General features: G+C 42.8%; 1 protein-coding gene across 1 annotated transcript in view; it reads left to right on the forward strand.

Moving 5' to 3' along the window:
- Positions 1-25,925, forward strand: part of CACNA2D3 (calcium voltage-gated channel auxiliary subunit alpha2delta 3) — a 1,003,844-nt gene that overhangs the window by 813,470 nt on the left and 164,449 nt on the right. The window contains exons 23-27 of the mRNA XM_066244394.1: positions 56-153; positions 2,343-2,436; positions 5,323-5,418; positions 9,626-9,747; positions 13,418-13,498. Of these exons, the coding sequence (XP_066100491.1) occupies positions 56-153; positions 2,343-2,436; positions 5,323-5,418; positions 9,626-9,747; positions 13,418-13,498 (491 nt within the window). The remainder of the gene's footprint in view (positions 1-55; positions 154-2,342; positions 2,437-5,322; positions 5,419-9,625; positions 9,748-13,417; positions 13,499-25,925) is intronic.

Consider the following 25,925-nt stretch of genomic DNA (forward strand, 5'->3'; position numbering starts at 1 on the left):
ACGGAAGGAAAAGCTGTAAATATTTACACGCTTTTGTTTTGTGTCCTGTTTGTAGGTCCTACTGCAACACTGACCTCCACCCAGAACACCGTCATCTGTCTCAGTTAGAGGCTATTAAGCTTTACCTCAAAGGCAAAGAACCTCTGCTCCAATGTGAGTGCACTTCAAATGTGTTTGTGTTTGCATGTGGTGGTGGGGTGTGAACTTGACACCATAGTTCGCTTCGGTTTCCCAGGGAAGCTTTGCTTTGGCACAGACTATCAGTCCTATTAAATCCAGCCAGGTGTCTGCTTCCTGTAGGAACGAGAGAAATAATGTGGGTTATAGAAAGCCACACCCAAAAGAACACTTCCCACGGGATATGTCCCCCTACCAAACCATCAAGTCAAATACCTGAATGGGATGAAAAGGTTACAGCTGGGAAAGGACTGTGTATGTCTCCTCATCCAGCTGCCTTCTTTTATAAGTAATGAGCCAGGGCTGGAAACAGGACTTGTCTCACTCAGGGCCACAAACTAGGCCTCCTGGTTCTCTCCAGGGGAGGACTGCCACTGAGGCATGTTGCCTCTTGTGGGGGATGGTCTGCTCCTCTCCTCCCACCAGGTGCCTTCTGAAGGAGCCCAGCGACTCTGAGACGGCAGGTGACTTGTGCAGAGGGAGGGATGGCGAGAGCAGCAGCCGGCCTGGTGCCCACCAAGTGCAGGACCACACCTTGAACTAACACACATGAGTTGTAGTAGCTCAAAATGGGGCAGAGGGAGAATCACCAAAAATAAGCATGGCGCCTGCCCCTACCAGGGATCACTCAGTGATAAGACATGTTCTTTCCGCATGTTATCTTGGGGAATAGCCACAGCAGCCCTGTGAGGTGTACAGAGGTTACCCAGCCCCTGAACCACTTCTGCATGGGATGGATTTAACTTTTCAGGATATGCCATGATAGAGAAAAAAATCAGATGGACATCATAGCCCAATTTTTTATTAACTTTGACATTTTAATGACATATTTTTAAAAATACAGACATTATATTTAAAAACCATTTGTTTACGATCCAGCTTTCTTGTCTTAATATTTTGCCATACTTTTATCGCACACATTTTTTTAGGAATGAAACATTCCAGATGACAGTAAAGCTGCTGAGTGTCCCTGCCCTGTCCTAGTTCCCGCCCAGGGAGAGTCACCATCCTGTATTTATCTTCCCCATACATTTTATATGATTACTATAGCAAGGTTAGGCAAAGCAGGGTTACAGTTGTTTGTGTAGAAAATAATATAATAATTAATAAATAATAACACAAGAATAAACTGTGTTTCATGTACAAACAACTGTAAACTTACTTTTTCCCTGCCCTGTATGTTGGTGTGCATTAAAAATATGTAACATAATTTTATATATTAAACTATATTTTCTATACATATTTTCTATAAAATTTACATATGGTATATATATTATGTTTGGTATAATTTTCTACAACATATGTTGTCACTTGTTATAATCTTGAGATGTATTTATGTTGATAATTTACCTGTAGTTGATTTGTTTGAATTACTATGTAGTATTCTAAGACCAGACTATTACTTACCTTATCCTTTTCTTTTTTTTTGGTGATGAGTTGTTTTCATTTTTTACATTTATAACAAAGTTCCATCGTGTTTGTCGCCCTAGCCGAGGTGAGACTGACTTGCTGTTTGTGATAGTTAGTTGGCCCTGTTGGGGGTGATTGGAGCCTCTGCCAGACTCGTGACATTCCCTGAGTCCTTACCCTCTTCTTCAGAGTTCTGCTAAGAGTTCCTTTGCATGGGGACTTAGTTCTCTCTCTAAAATGAAAAAAAATTTTTTTTTTAATGGAAGGAATCACAAAATAAAGAGTCCCAAGAGTTATAAGGTTATCATACCCCTTCCGCTTATACAACTGACTGATATCAGGGCCCTAAAGAGTCACAGGTTTACAGGAGTCAGACATGGGATAAGACGGGCAATCTTTCCCAGGACTGCTGCCTTCTGGTCTCCAAATCCCAGAGCAGGGAGGTCTATGGCATGGGCTACAAGACGGGGAGAAAGGGCAGAACACAGAGGTGTGAGATGCCCAGGACTCTTCACTCACTATCACTCGTCCACATGCCTGGGGTGCGTGGACTGCTGGTGTATCAGGAGGCAGACTTCCAGTTTTTCGGCTGATGGGAGGTTCGAGTATTGCTTTACACACGTTTACAATGTGTTGCTTTACACGTTGTTGAGGGGGCAGCCACAGATACTGAGGAATGAGCCTGGTGAGTGTCTCTCCTGCCCCTCTGTGGGGCCTGGCCAAAGCCATCTTCTTGAGTCTGTCCCTCCCAACAGGTGACAAAGAACTGATACAGGAAGTCCTTTTCGATGCCGTGGTGAGTGCTCCCATTGAAGCTTATTGGACCAGCCTTGCCCTCAACAAATCTGAGTAAGTGGTTGCACGTGTCCCCCTTTCATGGCCATTTCCCCACAAACAGTCCAAAATATGGTTATAGTTTAAGAACTAAACTGTTTTAGGAGCCTGGTGTTAAAGTTCTTTAATTTTCCCCAAAGCTCCAAACCACAAGAGCTAGAGCAGATTAGCGGCTGGGGCTTGGATGGCAAGCTACTGGGTTTGACATATAATTTGTTTGAGTTTTAACATTACATGAAATTTGGTATGCTGAGGTAGGGTGACACTTCGAAGAGGGGTGTGGGGTGGGGGGGGGGCGGAAGGAGCATTTAGCTTCCTGCCCTACCATGGCTGCCTCTACTTCACAGTCTGGGGAACTTGGGCCCCGGGCCAGGTTAGCCTGTGAGTGGGCTGGGGGAGTAAGAGCTCTGTTTCATTAGGATGTCAGATGTAACCCTGCGGTTTCATTTCCAAAGTGGAGGATGTTGGGGGTGGGGTGGGCCAGGGTGGCTGTCGTCAAAGGCGAGGGCAAGAACTGCAGCAGCTTATTAGTATTATTTTATTTATTTATTTATTACTACTATTTTAAGTGGGCTGTTAAATATTAAAAATTGTAAGAAAAGGCATTTCTCTTTCTGATGCCTTCACGTCATATGTTATTCAGTCCTCTTTCCTATTTCCTTTTATCTTTCCTTCTGTATAATCTCTTCTGTCCTGTCTGTTATTCATTCTGCTCTTGTTTTCCATTCATTCATTCATTCACTAAATATTGTTTACATGGTTGTTATGTGGCAGGGATGGGGCTAGGTGTTGAGGTAACTCAATTAAACATGGTCCTTATTGCCATCATGGTACCTGCCATATACAGTGTGCCATGTTATTAAGAATTGTTACAACTGTGTTGAAGGACAAAGAAAGACATATAGATTGTATGTAACAAGACCTAGAGTGGAGTTGGAAGACAGGGAAGGCTTTTCTGAGCAGGCACTATTTCAAGGGTTGGGGAGCACAACAAAGAATTAGAACAGCATGTGCAAAGGCCCTGAGGTAAGAAAGTATTTGACACATGAGAATTTTTAAAAGGCCAACAGAGGGTAGATTGGAACATATTAGGGGAAGAAGCTACAGAGGGGACAGGTGGTTCAGGACCTTGGGAGTCAAGTTAAAAATTTTTGGACTTTATACTCAGAGTATTGGAAAATCATTGAAGGATTTTAAGAAGGACATTTTAAGGTTTTAAGAAGACATGATTAAATTTGTATTTTTAAAGATCCTTCTACTGCTATGTAGAGAATGGATTGTAATGGGATAAGAATAATAGTAGTGGCTCCTACTGCATTCCCAGGAATTTGCCACTTGGACACGGCAGTGGCAGTGGGCACAGAGAGGAGAGATGCCCATGTGGCACGCTTCAGACATAAGACCCTCAGGACTTGATGGTGGGTTTGTTGTGTGAGAGGAGGCAGCTGAACTGTCAAGGACCATTCCCAGGTTTATGACATGAATAACTTGGTAATATTTCCTAGGATGGGAAGCAATGCAGAACAGGTTTGGGACTGGACTTGGCCAAAGTTCTTTTCTAGACATTTTAAGGTCAAAATGACTATAAGTCTTCCAGTGAGAGACATGAGGTAGGCCATTTCATGCATGAGCCTGATGTCCCAAAGAGAGACTACCATTTTCATTAGATTTGGTGTGGTTTTGGAATGCTTACATATGTGGATCTTATCCGCTGGGATGTCGGGAAAGAGTCAAAGCCTTTCCTGTGATTGCCTTCTCTAGTGAATGTGGAAATGTTCCTTTTAGGCTTTCATGAAACTGCAAAGATTGCTGACTCATGCGGGAGCGCATGCTAAAGATTTCCAAAATGGTAGCTTGTTTTGTAGTCCACATCTGTTCCTGATCCTGCGGACTGTCTTTCCGATTCGGTATTGGCTAGGAACAGAAACAAATGCATGGTCTTGGCTTTTGTTCACCCCTTAACTACTTACAGGTAGCAGTGACCACTTTGACTACCATCAAAGTTAACCAAATGATCTTATGTTGCAGATGACATGGATAATGCTTCAGATCAAACCGTTACTAGCATCTCGGGCAGGGAAGCAAACTCTGTAATCAGTATTCTCTTCATACTTTTATTAAAAACAAAATGATGTATTTGTTGAGAAAACCATTTGATTTTTTAAAAAAAAGACGTATGCATTGCATAATCCTAAAGAATACATTCAAACCTAAAAGTCACCTCAAAAGTTGAAAAAGCTCTTCAGTGAATTTGCAAATGACTTTTCTTGTTAAGGCTACACTTTGGGTTCCTATGAATGGTGTCTGCAGGGCTAGGTGAAGAAGACACTTCTTTACGCATTTCTTTGGGGTTGGTGGCGAGGATAAGGCCTGTGCTCTGGTGGAAGTTACAAATTAGTGCCCCCAAGTGGCTTTAAATTCAAGTCCTAGACATTTCCAGGCTGTGGGATGCTGCAAATTTGATTCTGTGGCTCAGTTGGTTAGTTTCACTAATGACAGATTCCACAAATGGTCTTAGGACCTGAAATAGACTTTGTAGCCGCAATGCGAAAAGCTCGCTTTCAGGGTATGTTCCTCTCCTTACAGCTGTCCTCATTCGCAGCCTGCTCCCTCTGAACACACACCCGGAAACTGCAGATAAAGGTGTGCTCATTTAGCTTTGGGGGTGCACTTCCTCACGATGCCTTTGCTGTCAGGAAGTTCTTAGATTTTCTTGCCAGAATCAGGGTGAAAACTTTTATAAGTGGAAAGAGTTTGCATTCTGTGCTTGGTGTGTGAGCATGTTTCTATAATTTCTTTTTACGTTTCGGGTTTCGAAAGATTCCATGAATCTTAAATGCGAAAGCCATTATGTGCTTACTGTCTGGAAGAACCCCCCTGACACCCGCTGCTCTGTTTCAGGAACTCTGACAAGGGCGTGGAGGTCGCCTTCCTCGGCACCCGCACCGGCCTCTCGAGAATCAACCTGTTTGTCGGGGCTGAGCAGCTCACCAATCAGTAAGAAAGAGGGATCCTCTGTGGGGCCCCGGGAGATCCTGAGACGGGATGTTCAAAGGGAAGCTTATTTCATTTCTTGATTCCACCACTGGTAGAAACAAAATTCAGGCCACCCCCGGCCTGTTGACATTTTCCCTCTCTGTTCTACCATGGGGGCCCCAGCGTGTGTGTTCACCTGCCCGTTGGCCCTTCCACAACCCTTTGTTCTTTAGGCTGCTTGGCTTCTGTCCACCGTCCTGGAGTCCTCTCCCTCCCTGGTGAGTCATTGCAGAGCCCTGGAGATGGTGCGGCTGCTGGGGCGGGGGTGGGGGTGTGGGGTGGGCAGCCAGAGGGAGGATGACTCGATCCCTGATGAATGGCTTCAGGGAATTCAGCTGTTGTGCAGCTCTGCTGAGGAATCCCTGCCTGTCCCAGGAATCAGTGTTTCACGTCTCTTGTTTATTTGTTTGTGTGCGTTTTGATAAACCTCTGTGCCTCTGCACCCTGCCCGAGGGCCTGCGGGCCCCACCCAGCATGGGCCGTCTGGTGTCACTCAGTTGCACAGTGTTTCCTTGTGCTTCCAAAGAGACCCAGATGGACAGTGGGCAGAGCACCGCCAGATCTAGGACCCGGATGTCCTGGAACCATGCTCAGTCCCTGTGTCTTCAGAGAGACACACGGCCTGAACCCCTTATGTAGGTGTTTGTCCAGAGCTGGTGTGAACCTAAGAAGTCTTTTCTGAGCCTGTTAATAAGTTTTCTCAATTCCTTTCGTCTGAAGCAAGAGACCTTATTAGGTCAGGGACAAATGGAGGCTGAGGCTGAAAAGTTTGAGAAGTGTATGTGTGGGAGTTCAGAGGTTCCAGGAGGACCTCGCACACCCTGCTTCCTGGGGTGCCTGGTGGGGGATAACCACAGAGAGGTCCTCCCATCACACCCAGGTCAGCAGTGCCCTGCCTCTGTGAGTCAGGGCCCTGACACAACCAGATGACCTCATAAAATCAAGCCTGGTCTGTGGCAGATCAATAGATTTTTTAGGTGTTTTGTGGACTTGCTTTTCATTCCTATTCTTAAACTCTCTTTTTCACCATCTCAAATATGTCATTTAGGAAGTTGACTATGGTTGTGATTTAATCGTTGTTCAAGCCCTCTTTCACCCTTTCCCCTTGAACAGTTATTTTTCCTGAGGGTAGGTGCCTAAGAAGAAACAGAAGTGTCAAGATGCGCATTGCCTTGTCCCTGTAGGGTCCAGACAGGCACAGGGAGATATAGGGATAGGTTATCTAATGTTCCAAAAGGAAGGCTTCTTCTGTTTTGGGATTAAAACAAACAGGAAGATAACCACAGAATGCGGCACCTTGCTGGTCTGTTATCTGTGTTCTCATGGCAGGTGAAGGACGAGCACATGGCACTCAGAGCTACTGGGATGTGCAGCTGGCTTGCCTCACTTATTGCCTTCACTCTGTGCATCTGAAAAATGGGGGTGATGATCTCCCTGACTTCTTGTGGGGACCAAAAAGTTATAGATATAAAACTGCTTGGGGAAGATAGAAATACCTACAATTATGAGTTCTCTTTTCTGTGATATTGCAGTGCTCAAAGTGGGCACTCATTAGATATCTAGATGGATGAAATAATTCACTGGTCTTCAAGAAACATAGATTATCGATTCATACACAGACACCTTGAGTTCTATTGTCTTAGGGTCTTAGACCTGCCTACTCCCTCTAATCAAATGGTATCCATTGAGACCCAATTAACTGAATAGACTCTATTACCCAGGACTAGAAAGCTTTTAGAATATTTTTCTTAAAGAAGACATATAAGGAAGAGGTCAAAGTTTTGGGGACAGTACTAAATAATACAAAGTTCTTATCCCAGAACTAACTTGTACTGGGATTCCATCTCCTATTCTCACCACCTGCTTTTGGAAATATTTCAGCTATAGTTCATGGGCTCTGTAACCTGTCATCATCCCCAGTATTAACAGTCTGTTCTGAATGTGGCCTCTTGGATGTCAGGTAGCACACACAACAGTGGTGATGGGGACCTCTGTGGCATAGTTACTGCTCTTGATCCCTCAAAGCCCTAACGTTTAGAGATGAGCTCTTTATAGCTTCCATTCAAATCACAAAGAATGAAAGAAACTCCTGGGCTTTCAGAACCCCAACTATTTTTTGGAGCCCTCTTTGGTTTACTTAGCCTTCTCCCTTACAGGGCTATATAATTCTTTTTTTCTTTTTTGTGACAGAGACAGAGAGAGAGAAAGGGACAGATAGGGACAGACAGTCAGGAATGGAGAGAGATGAGAAGCATCAGTTCTTCATTGCGGCACCTTAGTTGTTCATCGCTTTCTCATATGTGCCTTGACTGTGGGGTTACAGCAGACTGAGTGACCCCTTGCTCAAGTCAGTGACCTTGGGCTCAAGCTGATGAGCTGTGCTCAAACCAGATGAGCCCGCACTCAAGCCAGCTACCTCGGGATTTCAAACCTGGGTTCTCTGCATCGCCATCCAATGCTTTATCCAGTGTGCCACCACCTGATCAGGCACAGGGCTACATAATTCTCATGGGTCTTAGTACATGTAATATTATTATTCTCATTCTGTAGATGAGTATACAGGGTTCAGAGACTCAGTAACTGACCCAAGGAACTCACTCGAGGTCATTCAGCTCTGCCTAAAATTTAGACCTGTCTCACACAGCACCAACTTCCCTGAAGAATATTTTTAGAGGTTCTGTGAAATTGGGTCCTTCCCTCCTGCTTCCTCTGAGTCACTCATTGGTCATTGCCAGTGACCTCCAGGGTTCCTGGTAACCAGACTCTCTCACATTCACACCACAAAACTGTGGGCTCCTGCTTGCTATCCCTGAAGACACTAGCCACCCAGATGTGCAGAGTTCCAGACCTATATCACACCCCATCCCTAAAGCTCGAATGTCTTCCTCAGTCCAAGTGAGGACCACCTCACACCTTCTAACCCAACTGTTATCCCACCTACCATGACTGCAGAAGGACCCACTCTAGCACCTGCATGACAAGGGCACCTTCCTCCATGTGGTTACAAGCGTCTCCCAACTAAACAGAAGAGACACATGTTATGTTTTTTTTTATATATCAGGAAAAAATATATTTTTTGGTGTGCTGCAGGAATTTTAGTAATTAGTTTTTGTGTGCTGTGAGATGAGAAAGGTGAAAATCATTGCTCTATATAGGATCCTACTCTATGCGGCAAACTGCTACATTGAAAATGGTGCCATTCAGTTCGGCTAGTGACCTTTCCCCTGCATATACATTGTCCCCTGATCGGTCTCCCTCCTGGAGCTCTGTGCAAAGTGTGGGTCAACCAGACAGTTATCTCCACCCCTGAGTTGTATCTTGTTAGCTAGACAAGGCACTCAGGTACTGGAAAGTAAACGTGATTCTGGGGTTAAGTCAAGCAGCACACACTCACTGGGACTTCGGTCTGCTAAGGGCTGAGAACGGATGCAAAAACGTGAACAAAAGTTCCTTTCCTCGCAGATCGTGGGAGGCTTGGGATGGAGGCATGGGAACTGTGCTGATAAAGCCGTGGGAAGAGGAGACAGTGAGAGGGACTGAGGCTGGGGGCCCCAGCGTGGGGTCAGAGCATGCAGGTGTCTGTGGGTATGTGAGGTCCACCTTGGAGTGAATGTGGCATTGACAAGAAAAGATGGGGAGGAGAGTGCATGGAGCCTTCCAGAGAGATTTCTGGGGGGGGGGATGGGACAGTGAGGGACTGACAGAGGGGAGCAGTCCCTTCTGGAGAGTAGGGAGGGGATGAAGGAGGCGAGCAAAGATGCCCACATGGCCCCATTTTACCTCCTTTATACTTTTCCTAAGAGTGAGATCTACATACTTAAGAAGTTACTCCTCCCAAGGGTGTCTGTCCATATAGCGGATTTTAAGGCAGGACAGAGCTTTCTGATATGATTGCTGGAGGCTTTGCCTGCTTGCTTCTGATGCTAAGATAATTAGTTCACTAGATGACTGGGGAAAATCAGTTCACCCACTGGGATTCTGGCTGCCAGGGCTCTGCAAGACATGTCTTAACCAACTGGGCACACAGGGTTACAGAGGCCCCCGGAGAACGGCAGGCTGGGCTCTGATGCAAGCATCATTCTGTCCGACAGGGGCTGTTGGGATGTAGGCACGTCGACTTCTCCTTGCTGAGTGACACCATACTCTTCTTTTTCCTTTCCATTTCAAGGGACTTCCTGAAAGCCGGGGACAAGGAGAACATTTTCAATGCAGACCATTTCCCTCTCTGGTACCGAAGAGCTGCCGAGCAGATTCCAGGGAGCTTCGTCTACTCCATCCCCTTCAGCACAGGTGGGTGTCCTGGCCGGCGGCAGGGCTCTGTCCTCAGGCCCTGTGGCTGGACGGTGCCTGCAGAGTGCGGGGCATCTGCCTGAGGGCTGAGGGGAGCCACAGTCAGCCTCAAGCAGCAACGCTGTCAGCCCAGCACTGACCGGTGACCTGTCCTATAACTGCAACAACCCCAAATAAAATGAAGCTCTTTTTTGCTTAATCAAGTTTTGCAAAGAGCATTTTAAAAGCAGGACTGTTATTTTGTACCATGTGGAATTTCAATACAAACTTGTCAGTAGATTTTTTTCTTTTTAATGTTGTCTTGGCCCTACTTAGAGAAAGTTCAGACAGGCATAACATCCTTGCCAAAACCTTCCACAAGTCACATCATTTTGGAGGCCCACAATTCCCCAGCAGAACTGGACTGATTTAAATCCTTCTCCAAAGAGGACATGCAGATGGCCAATAGACATAAGAAAAAGAGCTCAATGTCACTAATCATTAGAGAAATGCAAATTAGAACCACAATGAGATATCACCTCATGGCTGTCAGAATGGCTATTATCAATAAATCAACAAATAACAACTGCTGGCGAGGATGTGCAGATAAGGGAACCCTAGTGCACTGTTGGTGGAGATGCAGACTGGTGCAGCCACTGCAAAAAGCAGTATGTAATTTTCTCAAAAAATTTAAAATGGAACTGGCTTTTGACATAATGATCCCATTTCTGAGTGCAATATATATGCTAAGAATCCTGAAACACTGATTCAAAGGGATATATGCACCCCTATGTTTGTTGCAGCATTATTTATAATAGCCAAGATCTGGAGACAGCCTCAGTGCCCATCAGTGAAGTGGATAAAAAAGCTGTGGTACATTTATACAGTGGAATACTACTCAGCCATAAAAAAGAAGTAAAAAGAGAAATTTTACCTTTTGTGACAGCATGGGTAGACCTGGAGATCATTATGCTAAGTGAAATAAGCCAGTCAGACAAAGACAAGTACCATATGATTTCACTTATATGTGGAATCTAATGAACAATATAACGTGATGAAAAAAAAAAACAGAAATAGAGACATGGACACTTGGGGCAGACAGACAGCTGTCAGAGGGGTGGGAGATTGAGGAACTGGATGAAAGAAAGTGAAGGGATTAAGCAAAAACTCATGTATGTGTATAACACACAGACACAGACAACAGGGTGGTGACAGCCAGAGGGAAAGGGGGCAGGGGGAGGTGGAGGTGGACAAAGGGGGTTGAGAAACGGGGACGGAAAGAGACCTTGCTTTGGGAGATGGGCACATGATTCAGGGTGCAGATGATCTTTTATTGAGTTGTACACTTGAAAACTGTAGTTTTGTGAACCAGTGTCACCCCAAGATATTAAATTTAAAAAAATTAAGATGTAGGAGTAAGGATTAAGATTTGTCCAGCCTTGTGCTCTCCTGACAGATGGCTGCAGTGACCAATGAAAAGATGGCGTGTAGCCAATGATTTTCCCAGTCCTGAGATTGTATGATATTATAAAATAAAGTCACTCCTGCCCCTTCAAAAAAGAACTGCACACTGTCTTATTTCAACCAGTTTTAGAAGCAAGCCAAACTAGAAATGCTTTCCAACTGTCCTTGGCCTTTTCTTGTCTCATATGTCCAGTATTGGTGGTGCTCATTCTGTATGAGGCTCTGTGCATCGTAGACACGTCAGAAATGAGTAAGACCCAGCTCCGTGACCTTGGATTGCTTTGGACAGTTAAGTCAGTGCTTATGTTTTCCATCAGGGCCCTTTGTATTAACCTCATACAAGCATACCTAAGTCAACCCTAGTGTAGGCTCTCTGATGCTTAGTGTCAAAGCCTCTTTCTTGTCGTGAATGAAAACACCTTCAGAAAAAGTTCTTTTGAAATCGGCAGTAAGACATGTTGACAAGAGTTGTCTAATAATTAGTTGAATGGACTCACTAAAAAAGGTCCCTCATTAAAAAAGATATTTCAGAAAAGGCAAAATGTTATTGTAGAAAATTCCCTTTTTCAGTGGGATTTTCAACAAGAATATTAATTAGGTTTCATCTGAACTAAGAATCTTAGAGCCAGTGCTCCTTTGCCAATAGGCTGTGTGCACCCACACTGATATGCATGTGTGTTCTCAAGCATAAATTTCCAGATGACCAGGGATCTTTCTTTTTGTTATCAATGTCATACTTTATTGCTGAAAATATCAACCATGGACCTTCTCATTCTACTGCAAACCTACAATAATATCTTTTTTTTATCATTGTAATCTCATGATACCTTTTTTTCCCCCTTGTCTTCTAAAGAAAAAAAAATAGAACTTAGCTTAATAGATCTTGACTGGAATCACTAAGTCATTCTCTGTGACAGAGGAGCTTTTGCCAGAAACTGGACAGAGAGGAGCTGTGACGGAGCATCCTCCAAAGCGCTGTGTGTGCACACACGTGCGTGTGCGATAGCGTCTTGTTTCAGTGTGCTTTGTTACTTTTCACCATTTTTCCTACAAAGAATTATGTCTGGGGAAAAGAATTCTGATTAATTAAGGCTGTTGTCTAATTGGCTTTGGCAAGTGGAGTTTTCATTTAACATTCAATGAGATCATATAATGAAAAGGAATTTACCTTTTTCATGGTAAAGCTATGGATGACATAATATCTTAGGAGATTCCATGGCCCCTTTAGATTCAGGGGAAATTGTTAAAAATCACTGTGCTCTCGTGGAGCTCTCTCTCTTTCTCTCCCTCTCTCTCTTTTGACTGTGCGCTGGATACCTGTACACAATGGAAAAGAAGCTGGTTTTCATTACTGCTTAGACTTGGGCCAGGAGAAATTCTTAATTGTTTTGGTCATAAGGGTATTCAAATTCAGGCCTGCTTTCTCCCTGCTTCTCAATTCAATTGATTCCATTTAACTCACATTCACTGAACATCTTTTATGAGGCGGAAACTGGCTAGGAATTTGTGTTCAGCATCTTTTAATTCATGGGTATTGGAACCATTGTTAGCAATTGAAAATCTCTTAATAATCATGCCTTATTGTTACCACATTAAGAAGAGTTTGTAGTAAGGATACATTCCAGCTCCATCCCCACTTAGAATGGTTTTTGAAGAAAAAAAAAACTGGACTTAACATTAGAATTGTATAAATCAGTCAAGTTTCACCAACAAATCTGACCGAAAGTTCTCAACTCCTTGTAAAATAATTTCAAAACTTTTTCTCATGCAGTTCTCCATGGCTATATTTAGAAAGGCAGTATAAATATGATTACTGACACAAGTAAACACTGCAATTAGTAACCACAAATTAGAGAAAAATGTGCTCCCTCCATGGTGGTCAATAACTTTGATGGGAGCGGCTGCATGTTCCCCAGAGTCCGCGGTCATGACTTGGTGCACTAACTCCTTCCATGGGGACGACTGGCCCCCAGCTCTGTGGAGGGAGCAGGCCCGCTCTGGGTGCTGGCAAGCGGGCACCAGCACCATCTGCAGCACTGGTGGCTGTGAGTCACTGACTCCTTCCGTGGGGACGACTGGCCCCCAGCTCTGTGGAGGGAGCAGGCCCGCTCTGGGTGCTGGCAAGCGGGCACCAGCACCATCTGCAGCACTGGTGGCTGTGAGCCAGTAGATTACTCCCTTAATGTGTGCACTCTGACTATCTCCCTTTGGGGTTTTCTCCTTACAGGGACAGTCAACAAAAGCAATGTGGTGACAGCGAGTACCTCCATCCAGCTCCTGGACGAACGGAAGTCGCCTGTGGTGGCAGGTAAGTCGTGGATTTCAATCGATGAATATAAAACGAGCAAGGCATCCACGTATCTTGCCAGTCAGTTACTTCTGTGTACCAGAAATTGGTTTTCAAAGGAAAAAAAATTAAATTTTTCCCTTTTCAGTTTGGTGTCATCTCCTCTGATCCAAGGCTCTAACAGCTGGTTGTATTTGATGTGAAAACAGAAATCTTTCCCGGAACGGTTATCCTTAAACTCCGAGCCAGTAAGAAATTGCTGGGCTGTGCAGGGGTGACGTTCCGGGCCGTCAGGAGCATGCTCATGTGAAGGGGCCGCCAGCCCTCGCACTCCCCGTCATTAGGATCACAGGGGGCACACAGGAGATTGTGGGTTTGTTTTAGGCGAACACAAGCTGAAATGTGCCCTTCTCCAGTGAGCCTAAGATTTTCATCACCCTAATCCCCCTGAGGAATTAAAGTTAAATATATCTGCAGGTGCCGAATTTGAGAAAGCCAAAACATTTTAGGATTGAGAGTCTTGAATTGGAAAAAAAAAAAAAAAAAAGACCTGTTTCTGGCTTTTCCCATCTCTCTTACTCTCAGTGTCAGTAAATGTCTGTGGCTAACTGGGGCTTTCCCTGGCGGTGTTTGGCCTGAAGGGCCAGAAACTGCCACAAGCCCTTCCCAGAGGACAGCTGTTGAGAAAAAGGGAGCTTAAAAGCACGCCTGGAACTTCCTCTATTTCTGATAAATAATTGTGGAATCCATCAGTTATTTGTTGGATGAGACCTTCCAAGCACCATCCTGACATTAGCTAGATTTACCGAAGGGAGTCATTTCAAAGTAGAGTAGTGTCCCCCAACATGGGGTGCTGGAGGGTGACTTTGAACATCAACTTCTGCGTTGTCTCACATGTTTGTGGGAAGGAGTGTAATAGAGCAGACTTGTTTGAAGTGGTCGTTCTTTGGCTGGGAATCACTGGTTTTCTTGGCCACTTTCTCTCTGCCATAGCCTATACATCACAATTATAATATTCACATATATTGAAAGATTTGGGGCAGTTGCCCTGGTTATTTAAGGGTCAGTCGATATGGCTAGGAAGACAGCCGTATGTGTCTGACTTGTAGCTCATCTTGAACTAGGCAGACCTGTAACTAATCAGCCAGGAGATAAGGACTCTGAGGAGTCACGGCTGCTGTCTTAAACTTTTGTCACTTGGGGTCTCATGTTCCTTGAGGACCTCTGCACAGGATCATTATTTTTACTCAACAGAATTTATTTGTGCGCAAAGGCAGTCAGCCAGGTGTACCTCCGGGCTGACCCCGAAGCTCGCTCTGCGGGCACGTTGTCTCCCTGCGGCCGGGCCCCATGCAGCACCCGTCAGTGACATGCTCTGACCACAGCTGCCTGCCTGCTGTTTAAAATTTCTTTTTAAAACCTTTTCCTTGGGTTTCTCGTCCAGTCATCACGAAGGACGTTCTGTGTTGACCCTGAGATACTGTGCCCATCCAAGCCACCTTTGGCCACATTCATACACGATGCCCAAATGTTTTTAAATACCTTGTATTTTGTAAATGGCGATTTGGCTGAGTAAAGGTGAAACATGGACACAACCTGGGTATTGAACATTCAGTCTGGAGAAGGACATGAGTTTTCCAAAGGGGTTGCTGCCTACTGTTGAGTCAGACAGCTGGCCAGAGACCACAGCAGATTTGGCCCACCTTGCCTGGATGGCAGAGACAGCCTCCTGTTTATTGCCATTCAGTTAGTGTCAGCCAGTCCCCCTTTCCAAAAGATAATTACAGAGCAAGGTAAAGAAGCAAGGTTATCTGAGGAACTTTATTTAGTTCTTACTTTTAAAACTGGTGATTATTAACCTTTCTTTTTATAGTGGATTGGGTAGGCAAAAGACAAAACAGATTTGCTCAGTTTGATCTTGATGGCTGCCATGGATGCAGCACCACGAAGGCAGTGACCTCAGGAGGACTTTTCTGTCTCCGAACACTGAGGGGCCTCTTCAGCACCTCCCCCAGTGTCACTGACTCTGACTCACAGTCATGTCACTGTGCAACTGGGCTCCAGAACTTTCTTCTATGTATTTTCCTCAAATTAAGTAGACATTGTTTACCACTCTAAAATAAAAAGGGTCATTTTAATTGGGGAAGAAGCCTTGTTTTGGCAGGTGTACATGGAATATGTAAGCAGGCTTGTCCCCCCACCAGGGTGCCTCCAACAGCAGATGGGATATAGCCAACTGGCAGTAATTTGGGGTTTCAGTGAAATCCTTGTGTTAAATTGAAATTTATCTGAAAAGAAAGGTATACAATTTTGCAAATAATTATCAAGGACTATTTTGAAAGGCCTGGGCACTCCCAGGCCCGATCTGGAATTCTCGTGTCCGTTGGCTACATGTGTCTGTTTGGAGTAGAAAGAGTTTCTTGTTTTGTTTTAGTCTTTTTTTTTCCCTTGTTTTCATTTTTAAACAAAAACATTTAGATACTCATCTGTCAATGACATCTTTGAAGAAAGGGCAGTCAAACTGAGCAGGATTCCATTTATATGTCAGCCCCGGTGCCTAAATGGGCCCCATCCATCTTCTTGGCCTATGACATGGCTTACAGGCCTTCTCTTGAGGAACTTGCCAATGCTCCAGCTGCCACTAGTCTGCTGAATTTTTTTAATTGCTTTCCCACTGCAAAGGGAGATGTGGTAGGACTTTCTCCTTGACCTACCAAGTCCTTCCAACCCTAGAACCATGTGTGGGTCAGGCCCCTAATCTATTATTCTATTGTGATTGGACTATAAGGTCCACATGGATTTGTCACTCACTCTATAACTTGATAAATGTGTGGTCTTGGGTTTCTGAAGGTCAGTCTAAAATAAGATTGAGATCATTACCTCTTTCACCTTACTCTGGGTTGACTTGGGGAGAAAATGAGAAACTAAACAAGAAAGTACCTGAATATAAAAATGTCTAAAAATATAAGGATCTGGGATAACCCATTTTTATCTTCACATTGGCAGAATGTCTATTGATTCACTCATTTATTCAATAAATATTTTCTGACCTCTTTTGTGTGTGCGTGTGTGTGTGTATATGTGTGTGTGACAGAGACAGAAAGAGAGACAGAGAGAGAGATAGATAGGGACAGACAGGCAGGAAGGGAGAGAGATGAGAAGCATCAATTCTTTGTTGCGGCATTTTAGTTGTTCATTGATAGCTTTCTCATATGTGCCGTGACGGGTGGTGGTGGGAGACTATAGCAGAGCATGTGACCTCTTGCTCAAGCCAGTGACTTTGGGCTCAACTCAGCAACCTTTGGGCTCAAGCCAGCGACCCTGCGCTCAAGCTGATGAGCCTGCACTCAAGTTGGATGAGCCCACGCTCAAGCTGGCAGCCTAGGGGTTTCAAACCTGGATCCCCTGTGTCCCAGTTCAAGTCTCTATCCACTGAACCCCACCACTTGGTCAGACTGAGCTCTTGCTTTAACTGGACACGCTAGATTTAAATGAATAACCAGGCCTTGTAAATAACACGTTTTCTTGCCCCGGAGACTGCAAAATAAGTTATTTTTTAAGCCATGATACACAGGGCAAGTGAATTGAAAAGCTTTCCAGTTATCTAGAAGGTCTTTGGAGATCAAAGACTTTGTTCTTTTCATCTTAAGTAATTCACAGCATCACCCAATGGGGTCTGAAGGAGAGTGGACCAGTCCTTGATAGGAACTCTACAAATAGGATTGAATGTGCAGAAACCTGTTCTGCCCTTCCTTAGGTATTATGACTTGAGCTCCATAAATTACCAAGATAATGGCATTAATTCTCCACTGTACTCTCAATGGAAAGACTGGGCCCTCGTGTCTTAAAGTCATGGCTTCTGCTTCCTCCAGTCTCAAATGGAATGACCTGAAAAAGAAAAGAAGTGCACAGTGGGGAGAACTGGGCCAAGCTGGACGGTGTAACTGTGCAGGGAGCTTCTTCCCCTTCTTGGAGTGTTTGTCTCCTGATGCCCCTATTCTCCTCCTAGACCTCCGCTCTGACAAATACAAAATACCCAATTCCAATTCTTACTAAGTTCAGGTTTCTGGGTTTTTAAAATAATAGATAATAAATTCCAAACTATTTGCATTTGCTTTAAAATATAAATTTCAACATGTCAAAATCTAAACTCTCTCCTAAAAAGCATTCCCATTTGATTTCTTAAATAAATTTTAAACTCTGCAAAGGTAAGGACTGTCCTGGTCATCTTGTTATTCACAGTGCTGAGTACAAGGGCGCACATGTGATAAATTGGTTGAAAACACTGACCGGACAAATGACGCAAGGAAAATGGGATTCATTTTCACCTGCTCTATGTAGGTTTTTAAGCTTGTGAAATTACTCTCCAGGCAGGGAAGCATAGTGCAGCTGAAACACCAGTTCTCGCCATCGTAATATGATACCGACCAAACATGGATATTTTAAGGAATAAAAAAACTGTTTAGTGTCCCATCCTAATGGCAATTGTGTTAATTCAGTAGATACCTCTGCATTAGCAGAGGTCTTTTCTGAGGTCCAAGCATAAAACATGATGCTTAGAAAGGCTAATTTCTTCAGCAGCAGAAAGAGATTATAGACATTAGAGGCATTTGCTATTTTTTAAAAAAAATTAAAAAAAAATTTATTGAGGCATAATTTACATGCCAAAATTTTACCTGTTTTAAATGTAAAATTCAATGATTTTTAGTAAATCAGGCGGAAGTGGGGAGGGGTATGATCTGTTCCTTTGCAAGGGATACATCCCTCATTTGATCCAGTAATTCATTAATTGGGCAGAATTTGAAAAAGCAGGTTATATGGTCTCATTTGCATAATTCTAAGCAGGTTGATAAACAGAAATGCTTGATGATAGGATAAAAGATTCTATTTTAACCAGCTAATTAGGAAAGAGATTGATTAACATCATTGACCATTAGCTATTGTCATCTATGTGTTATTTAAACTAATTGTGCTATTTTACATGGGTCCGGCAGTAGAACTAAATGAATAATATTGGCAAAACATATAGGTAAGCATTCAGCTTGACACCATGTCTTTGGTGGGATTTTATATATTTGTTATATAAGAGTTAATTAGTATATCAGAATCATGTATGCAGTCCACGTGGATAAACCTCTACTTTGTTAGATATGAGCAAAAAGAGTCCTTTGTCTTGAATACTTATTGTTTAAACCAGCAGTTCCCAACCTGGGGGCAGTTTTCCTTCCCAGTAGACATTTGACAATATCTAGAAACATTTTTGATTGTCACAGCTGGTTAAGAAGGATGCTACTGGCATCTAGTGGGTAGAGGTCAGGAATGCTGCTAAACATTCTACCAGGCACAGGAGAGCCCCCACAACATTATCTTGTGCAAATTGTCATAGGTGAGTGCTTGAGAAATGTTGTTTCAACTGCCAGGCAGACTCCAATGCCTGCTGCTTCCATATTCAGTGCTTTCCTTGATAGGCTTATTTACAGAAAGATCTTGTTTCATTTCTTCACTGTTTAGTTAAATCAGCCAATAAATACACATCTAGCCCCTACTGTGTCCCTAGTGCTGGGAACACGGCTATAAGCAAGCACCCCACAGAGTATAGTGGCATGGGGAGACTGTTGGTTATACAATAAGAGGGCACTATTAGCATCCCATCCCCAGAGACTAGGGTGACAGCTGCCCCCATGAAGAAGCATTACACCTAAATGCTGCAATACTCCCTGAGAACACTGAGCAAGACCAAGCACTGCCGATGAAAACTTCCATTTGTGTGGGAGATATAGACAAATATTGCATGAATGGAGGAGGGGAGAGAGGGGGGATTTCCGGAAATGGTAAATACCCTACAGAAAATAGATTGGGATAAAGAGATGGAGTGTGGGCAGCAGTGACAACAGAGTGCACGCTCATATTGCTACATACCTGTATATGGTGTGTGGTGGAGACGATACATCTCTAGACGACAGGAAGGTGCCCTAAAACGGTGACATGAACTGAGTCCTGAATGATGAGATGCAGCCCTCATGCAAAGTTCTGTGGGAGGAGCATTCCTGGGGAAGGGAGCAGACTTCCCCAAGGATCTTGAACAAGATCCCTCATACATGTTGTGTCTGTGTTCCAGGTAGGGACTCTGAGACACAAATGAGTCTCTAAGGTGTGGCGGCTTTTAGCAGGCTTTAAAAGCAGGACTGATAGACAGGTTGGCAGATGACTGGGGTAGGTGGGGAGCCCAAGGCAAATCTTTGCTCTAAACGTCAGCCATGAGATGAGGCTTTTTATGTGTTCGGCATTTGTTTTTGTTTTTTAAGCTGACAGATGGGTGTGATACAGGGGCAAAAGGTCTGAGCCAGTAGGACTGACAATAGCAGTCCTTATAGATGTGGATGAGTGATGCAGCTGCCAAAACGCTATATTGTAGTCTGCAGCAGAATCTGAGGCAGGCTGGCCAGGTAGATCAGCTGCTCTGCGGTCCACAGTAGCCAGTGGCAGGGGCACAGGGTGGATCACTGCTCTAGGAATAGAAACAGCCAGAGTTTTGAGAAACTGGATCCTCTGCACTGACTCTTCAGACACTCACTCCCAAAAGTCACTGTCCTGTTGTAAATCCGACTCAAAGCTCCAACACATCCTCCCCCTACAATCAGCAGCCAAATTTTAGGGTAAAAGGTCCTTATACCTGGCTTGCATGCTGTATATGGGCAAGTTGAGACCCCTTTTTTATGTCAAGCTGACATTTGAACATTAAAGCCAACGTGAACCAAGGATTTAGGGGTGAGCACAGGGCCATTGACCCCTTTTGTTCTGGGCCTGGGTTTTCAAGTTTGTAAAGTGAGATTGATTGGTGTTTTGTTTGGATTTCTAACAGCCTAGTTTTAAAGATTGATATTTGTTTCATTATTAATCAATAATGGAGTATTTCTAACACTTAGATTCAGCCTGGCTTTAGGGGGCTGCTCTGGTTCCTGTTGAGAGATATAAATAACTAATATATATATATATATATATATATATATATATATATATATATATATATATATATATAGTTTTTATACATATAAAAATATTTGGTAAATGCTCATAATTGCGTGTTCAGTAATGGTTAGCTGCTAAGTTATTTTTGGTGTTGTTATATTGTTAAGAATGACTGTCTGTTACATCCACCACCACTCACGAGCCAGTACTGATTGCTGTCTGCAGTTCTCTGGGAAGCATGCGTAGGGAATGGCATTAGAGAGCTTGACACATTTCATAGTAAAGCTTTGAAACTCACTCTTTTGTGTACATATGCCTTAAAACAGAGGTTGACAAACTAAAGTTTATGAGATCAAATCTAAGCTGCCACCTATTTTGCCTTGTTTTGTTTATTTATAGTTTTCTTGAGGTATATTTCAGTTACTATAAGATTTACTTATTTAAAGTGTACAGTTCATTGGGTGTTAGTGTCTAACAAAGTTACATAGCCATGACCATTATCTAATTTTAGAACTATTTCAACATCCCCAAAAGAACCACCCATACTCAGACACTCTCACTCTTAGTATCCCACTTCCCACTCCAGCCCCAGGGGACCTTTATTCATTCAATTTTCTGTATCTATGGATTTGCTTATACTGGATATTGCAGAAAAATGGAATCACATAGTGTGGCCTTCTGTGATCTGCTTCGTTCACTTAGCTTAATGTTTTCAGTAAGCCATTCATGTTGTAGCATGTGTCAGTACTTTTTGTTTTTAAATTGCCAAATGATATTCTATTGAATGTATATACTGAATTTTGCTTGTCCATTTATTAGTTGATGGATGTCAGGATTGTTCCCGTTTTTTAATTCTTATTAATAATGTTGATATGAATATCCCTGTACAAGTTTTTCAGTGGATATGTGTTTTCTTTTCTTTCTTTCTTTCTTTTCTTTTCTTTTCTTTTCTTTCTTTCTTTTTTTTTTTGTGTGACAGAGACAGAGAGGGATAGACTGTGACAGACAGGAAGGGAGAGATGAGAAGCATCAGTTATTCGTTGTGGCACCTTTGTTGTTCATTGATTGCTTTCTCATTTGTGCCTTGTCTGGGTGGTACAGCAGAGCGAGTGACCCCTTGCTCAAGCCAACAACCTTGGGCTCAAGCTGGTGAGCCTGCTCTCGAGCTAGATGAGCCTGTGCTCAAGCTGGCAACCTCAGGGTTTCAAACCTGAGTCCTCCGCATCCCAGTCTGACACTCTGTTTACTGTGCCACTGCCTGGTCAGGCTCAGTGTATATATGTTTTCATTTGTCTTGGGTAAAGACCTAGGAATGAATTGTTGACTCACATGGTAATTCTACATTTCATATTTTGATGAACTGCCAAGCTGTTTTCCAAAGTGGTTGTACCACTTTACAATCCCACCAGCAATGTATGACAGGTCCAGTCTTTCCATCCTTTAGTGAACACTGGCTATTATCTGTCTTTTTTATTTTAGCAATTCTTTGGGGTGTGACATTATTTGCACTCGCCTGATGACTAATTATGTCGGGCATCTTTTCATATGCTTTTTGGCCACTTGCATATCTTCATTGAATTCAGATCCTTTCCCTATGTTTAAATTACATTATTTGTCACTGTATTATTGAGGTGTAAGAGTTTTTCATATAGTCTGGATACAAGTACTTTGTCAGATATCTTTCAGATGTTTTAGTAAATGACACCTTATTGAAATAAAGTCGTGCCTATATTGTCTATAGACATCTTCCCACTGGAATGGCAGAGCTGGGCAGTTGGCTAGAGACTGTGTGAACTACAAAGCCAAAAATATTTAGTACCTGGCTCTTTACAGAAAGAACATTTGCCAACCTCTGCTTTAGATGAAAATATATCATAGTCCATAAAAAAAGAAAAGAAAAAGACAAACCACTGACTTGTTCACTGCTTTCAGAGGCTACCTAAGTAGATGTTGAAGACAGAGCTTCGTGTATCAGACAATGTCCATCAGTTATGCCTAATGTTTTTGTCTATGTAGTTACACAGGAACCTCAATTTGTGATCCTAAGTTTTCTAAAATATATATGCTCTCATTGTCAATCAAGACAGTGATTTACTTAATCTTCACTCTAGTTTATAAACCTCTGAACAGTGTAATCAGCATTACAATGTTGGTGGAACATTGGAAATGCTCTCACATGCTTTGGTGGAAAAGAGTTGCTGGGATTTTTTTCCCCCTTTAACATGGCTTATAAGAGATTTTGTGATTTATTTAGCCACCTTTATCCAGGCAAATCTCCTAGTGACCTTGTTGAGATTTTGATGTCGGTTGAGATTAGAATCTATGTGACTCATGCTAAGTGGAAGGCCAGCAAAGGATAAACGAGCTGCCGTGCACTTGCCCTGCCTGGGAAGAAGGCGGGCAGCAACAGTCTGCACAGGAGCACAGATGCTTCAACGCTCAGTCCGTAGACGTCCTTGCTCGTGGAAAGTGCTCTGGCCAGTCTCTGCTGGGAAAGGGACAGTGCTGGTCAAAGGCTTTTGATTCCCATGATCTCCCAAAGTTTGAACTCACCAAGAACTCCTGGGTTCTACTCTGTGTGAAAAGATCTGCATGAGGTCAGGATTAGTGTCTGAGTGTCGTTCCTACTTCAAGGCCAAATTATATGTGGCCAGGCTCAGGCAGATGGGAGTGCACTATTGTCTTTGAAAATGAAAGGGAATTTCAGAGTGAAGATGTCATACATGACCATTTTATATGCTTTTGCTTTACCAGCCTTCTGCCACCTTCTTCCAGATTTTTTGGTGATATATTCAGGGCTTTTAAGCCAACATTATTTTATTAGGCAATTTTATTTGTGTTATGTGTTTCTTACCCTTTTATGATCTATGCTTATCCCATCTCCTGTATCCCATTCTCTCTGGAACCCACTCCATTCAGGTTTTATCCAAAGAGAAACATTTCTCATCAAAGGTACTAATAACTTCCCCATAACCAAATCCAACATTGAACTTCAAACGTCCATTTCTCTTGCTCTGTCAGCAGCTCTTGACATGTTGATCCCATTCTCCTTGAAGTAGTGCCTACCTGGCTCTTACCTCTTCTTCGTTTCCTTTGCTGATTCCACTCATCTCCCTCGTTGTAAATGCTTCAGAGCCCCACGAGTCTTTATCTGTGCCTTCCCTCTCCTCTCAAGGCTTTAAATGCCATTCGTGGCGTTTAAGTGACAGTCAGACTTCTCTCACTTGCCCTTTCTTTGACTATTCGACAGCTTCACTCCTTCTACCACAGGCCTACCAAATGCAATGCATTCCAAGCTAAAGTCCCAACTCCATTTATATCCTCACCTTCCACTCTTCCTCTGCAGTCTTGTAAGCTAGGTAATTCTAGTTATCTAGTTATTCTCAAGTCCACAGAACTTGGAGTCATTTTTTAAAACAATTATTTGGGTAACATTGAATAAACTCAAAAATAAACAGAAACAAACAAAAAAAATGAACTCCATGTATCTTCACCCAAGTCCCGGAGCTAAGGACCTCATGGTCATTGTGCCCTTCCACCCCCAATACACTTCCGCATCATCCATAGTAATTTAAATCATATCTTGGTCCTTAAATCATTCATCCATAAATATTTCAGTATACATCTTTAAAAGATAAGAACTTCTTTGAGTTTTAACATAACAATACCATTACCACATCTAAAAATAATAATTCCTAATTACCTATCACCTTGTCAGTGTTTAAATTCCTAGTTGTCTCAAAAACCTTTTTTTTTTTACTCTTTTTTGAGTCAGGATCTTGAAGTCATTCTTGACTCTTCCCTTTTGTTTCTACCCACAATCAATCCATAAATCCCATTGATCCTTTCTTCATATTTATGTACAGAATCTGATCACTTCTCAGTACATCCAATGCTACCCTGCTGGGCTAGTTCACCCGTATGTCTCCCAGGATTGCCTTCCTCTACTTCTGGTCCCCTCAATCAGTTCTTCATAAGAGCCACAGCAATCGTATGAAAAGATAAGTAATGGCACGTCACTCCTCTGTTCAAAACTGTTCACTTTCCAATTCACCCAGAGTTAAAAGTCAAAATTCTCACAGTGCTCCATGTATTAGTTACCTGTCGTTGCAGAGAAAACAAACTATTTCAATATTTTAGAAGCTTAAAACGACCAACATTCACTGTCTTCAAGTTTTTGTGAGTCAGAAATCTGGGTGAAGCATAGGGTCAAGGAAGCTGTGTCTTGTGGCTCATGGTCACTCACAAAGGCTGAAGTCAAGGTATCAGCCTGGGGTCTCCATGAAGCTGCAGTGAAAGTGTCATTGAGGGCTCTGGTCTCATCTGAAGTGTCAACAAGCAGAGGAAGGGCTTCCGCATTCGCTCATGAGATCATCAGCAAGATTCAGTTCCTTCCCAGACTGTTGGACTGAGGGTTTTAGTTCCTCACTGGTTGTTGGCCAGAGGCCTTACTTTGCTGTCACATGGATGTCTCCATAGGCTTGTTCACAATGTGTCATTTGACTTCCCTCAGAACAAACAAGAGTGAGCAAGATGGAAGCCAGAATAACATAATCTTGGAAGTAATATACTATCACTTTGCCAGATTCTGCTTTTGTTAGGAACAAGTCACTAGGTTCAGCCTCCCCTAAGGAAAAGGGGATTACACAGCAAAACAGAACAATCTCATTTGAAAAAGATCTCAATAAGCCATAGAATATTAGAGCTGAAAATTAATTTTAAGATATCATAGCCCCCCTCAAATATCACAGCCCAACTTTCATTAAAAAAAAATAGAATAGAGAAGTCTCTTACAGGAGATTGTAAGTCTCTTGCCCCAAATATCTGCTATCAATTTACAGAACAGGAATTAGAACCACAATCTATTGTTTTTCAGTTTTTCAACTTTCCACTTCTGACATCAATAGAACTTAACAAATCTTTAAATGTGACGATGCCAAAGTTTTGAGACTAAATACTGGGTCAATAATAGATTCATATTCAATAGAAGTCTTTTAATTTTAATAACAAAATATTTGTTGATGAAATGGGCCACAAAAATATATTTATTAATAGAAGCATTTTCTCCTTCAGGTACACTACATGGTGTCTTAGTCAGGATAGAATTTGTTACATGCAGCAACAAAGATCCCTAAGATCTCAGCAACTTAACACAACAAAAGCTTATCTCTTGTTTTCCAAAAGTACACAAGTGAGTCTCATGAGTGGCTATCATATTACTACAAGCGTTAACTCAACATTCTAGGTGCCTTATTTTAGCAATTAAATGCTTCTACCCAGAGATGACACACATTACTTCACTCATATTTCTTTGGCAAAAGAAAAAAGGAGAGGTGATTAAACAAGAACATAAGTCACAGGAAGTGGGAATCATTGAATGTTATCTTTAATCTTAGCTCTTTCCACTTATACTTTTTTCCACCCACAGCCACACAGCCTCTGTAGCTCTTTGGACGCACTAAGTTTGCTTCTACCTCAG

Source organism: Saccopteryx bilineata, chromosome 10 (genome assembly GCF_036850765.1).
Source record: "Saccopteryx bilineata isolate mSacBil1 chromosome 10, mSacBil1_pri_phased_curated, whole genome shotgun sequence".
NCBI lineage: Eukaryota > Metazoa > Chordata > Mammalia > Chiroptera > Emballonuridae > Saccopteryx > Saccopteryx bilineata.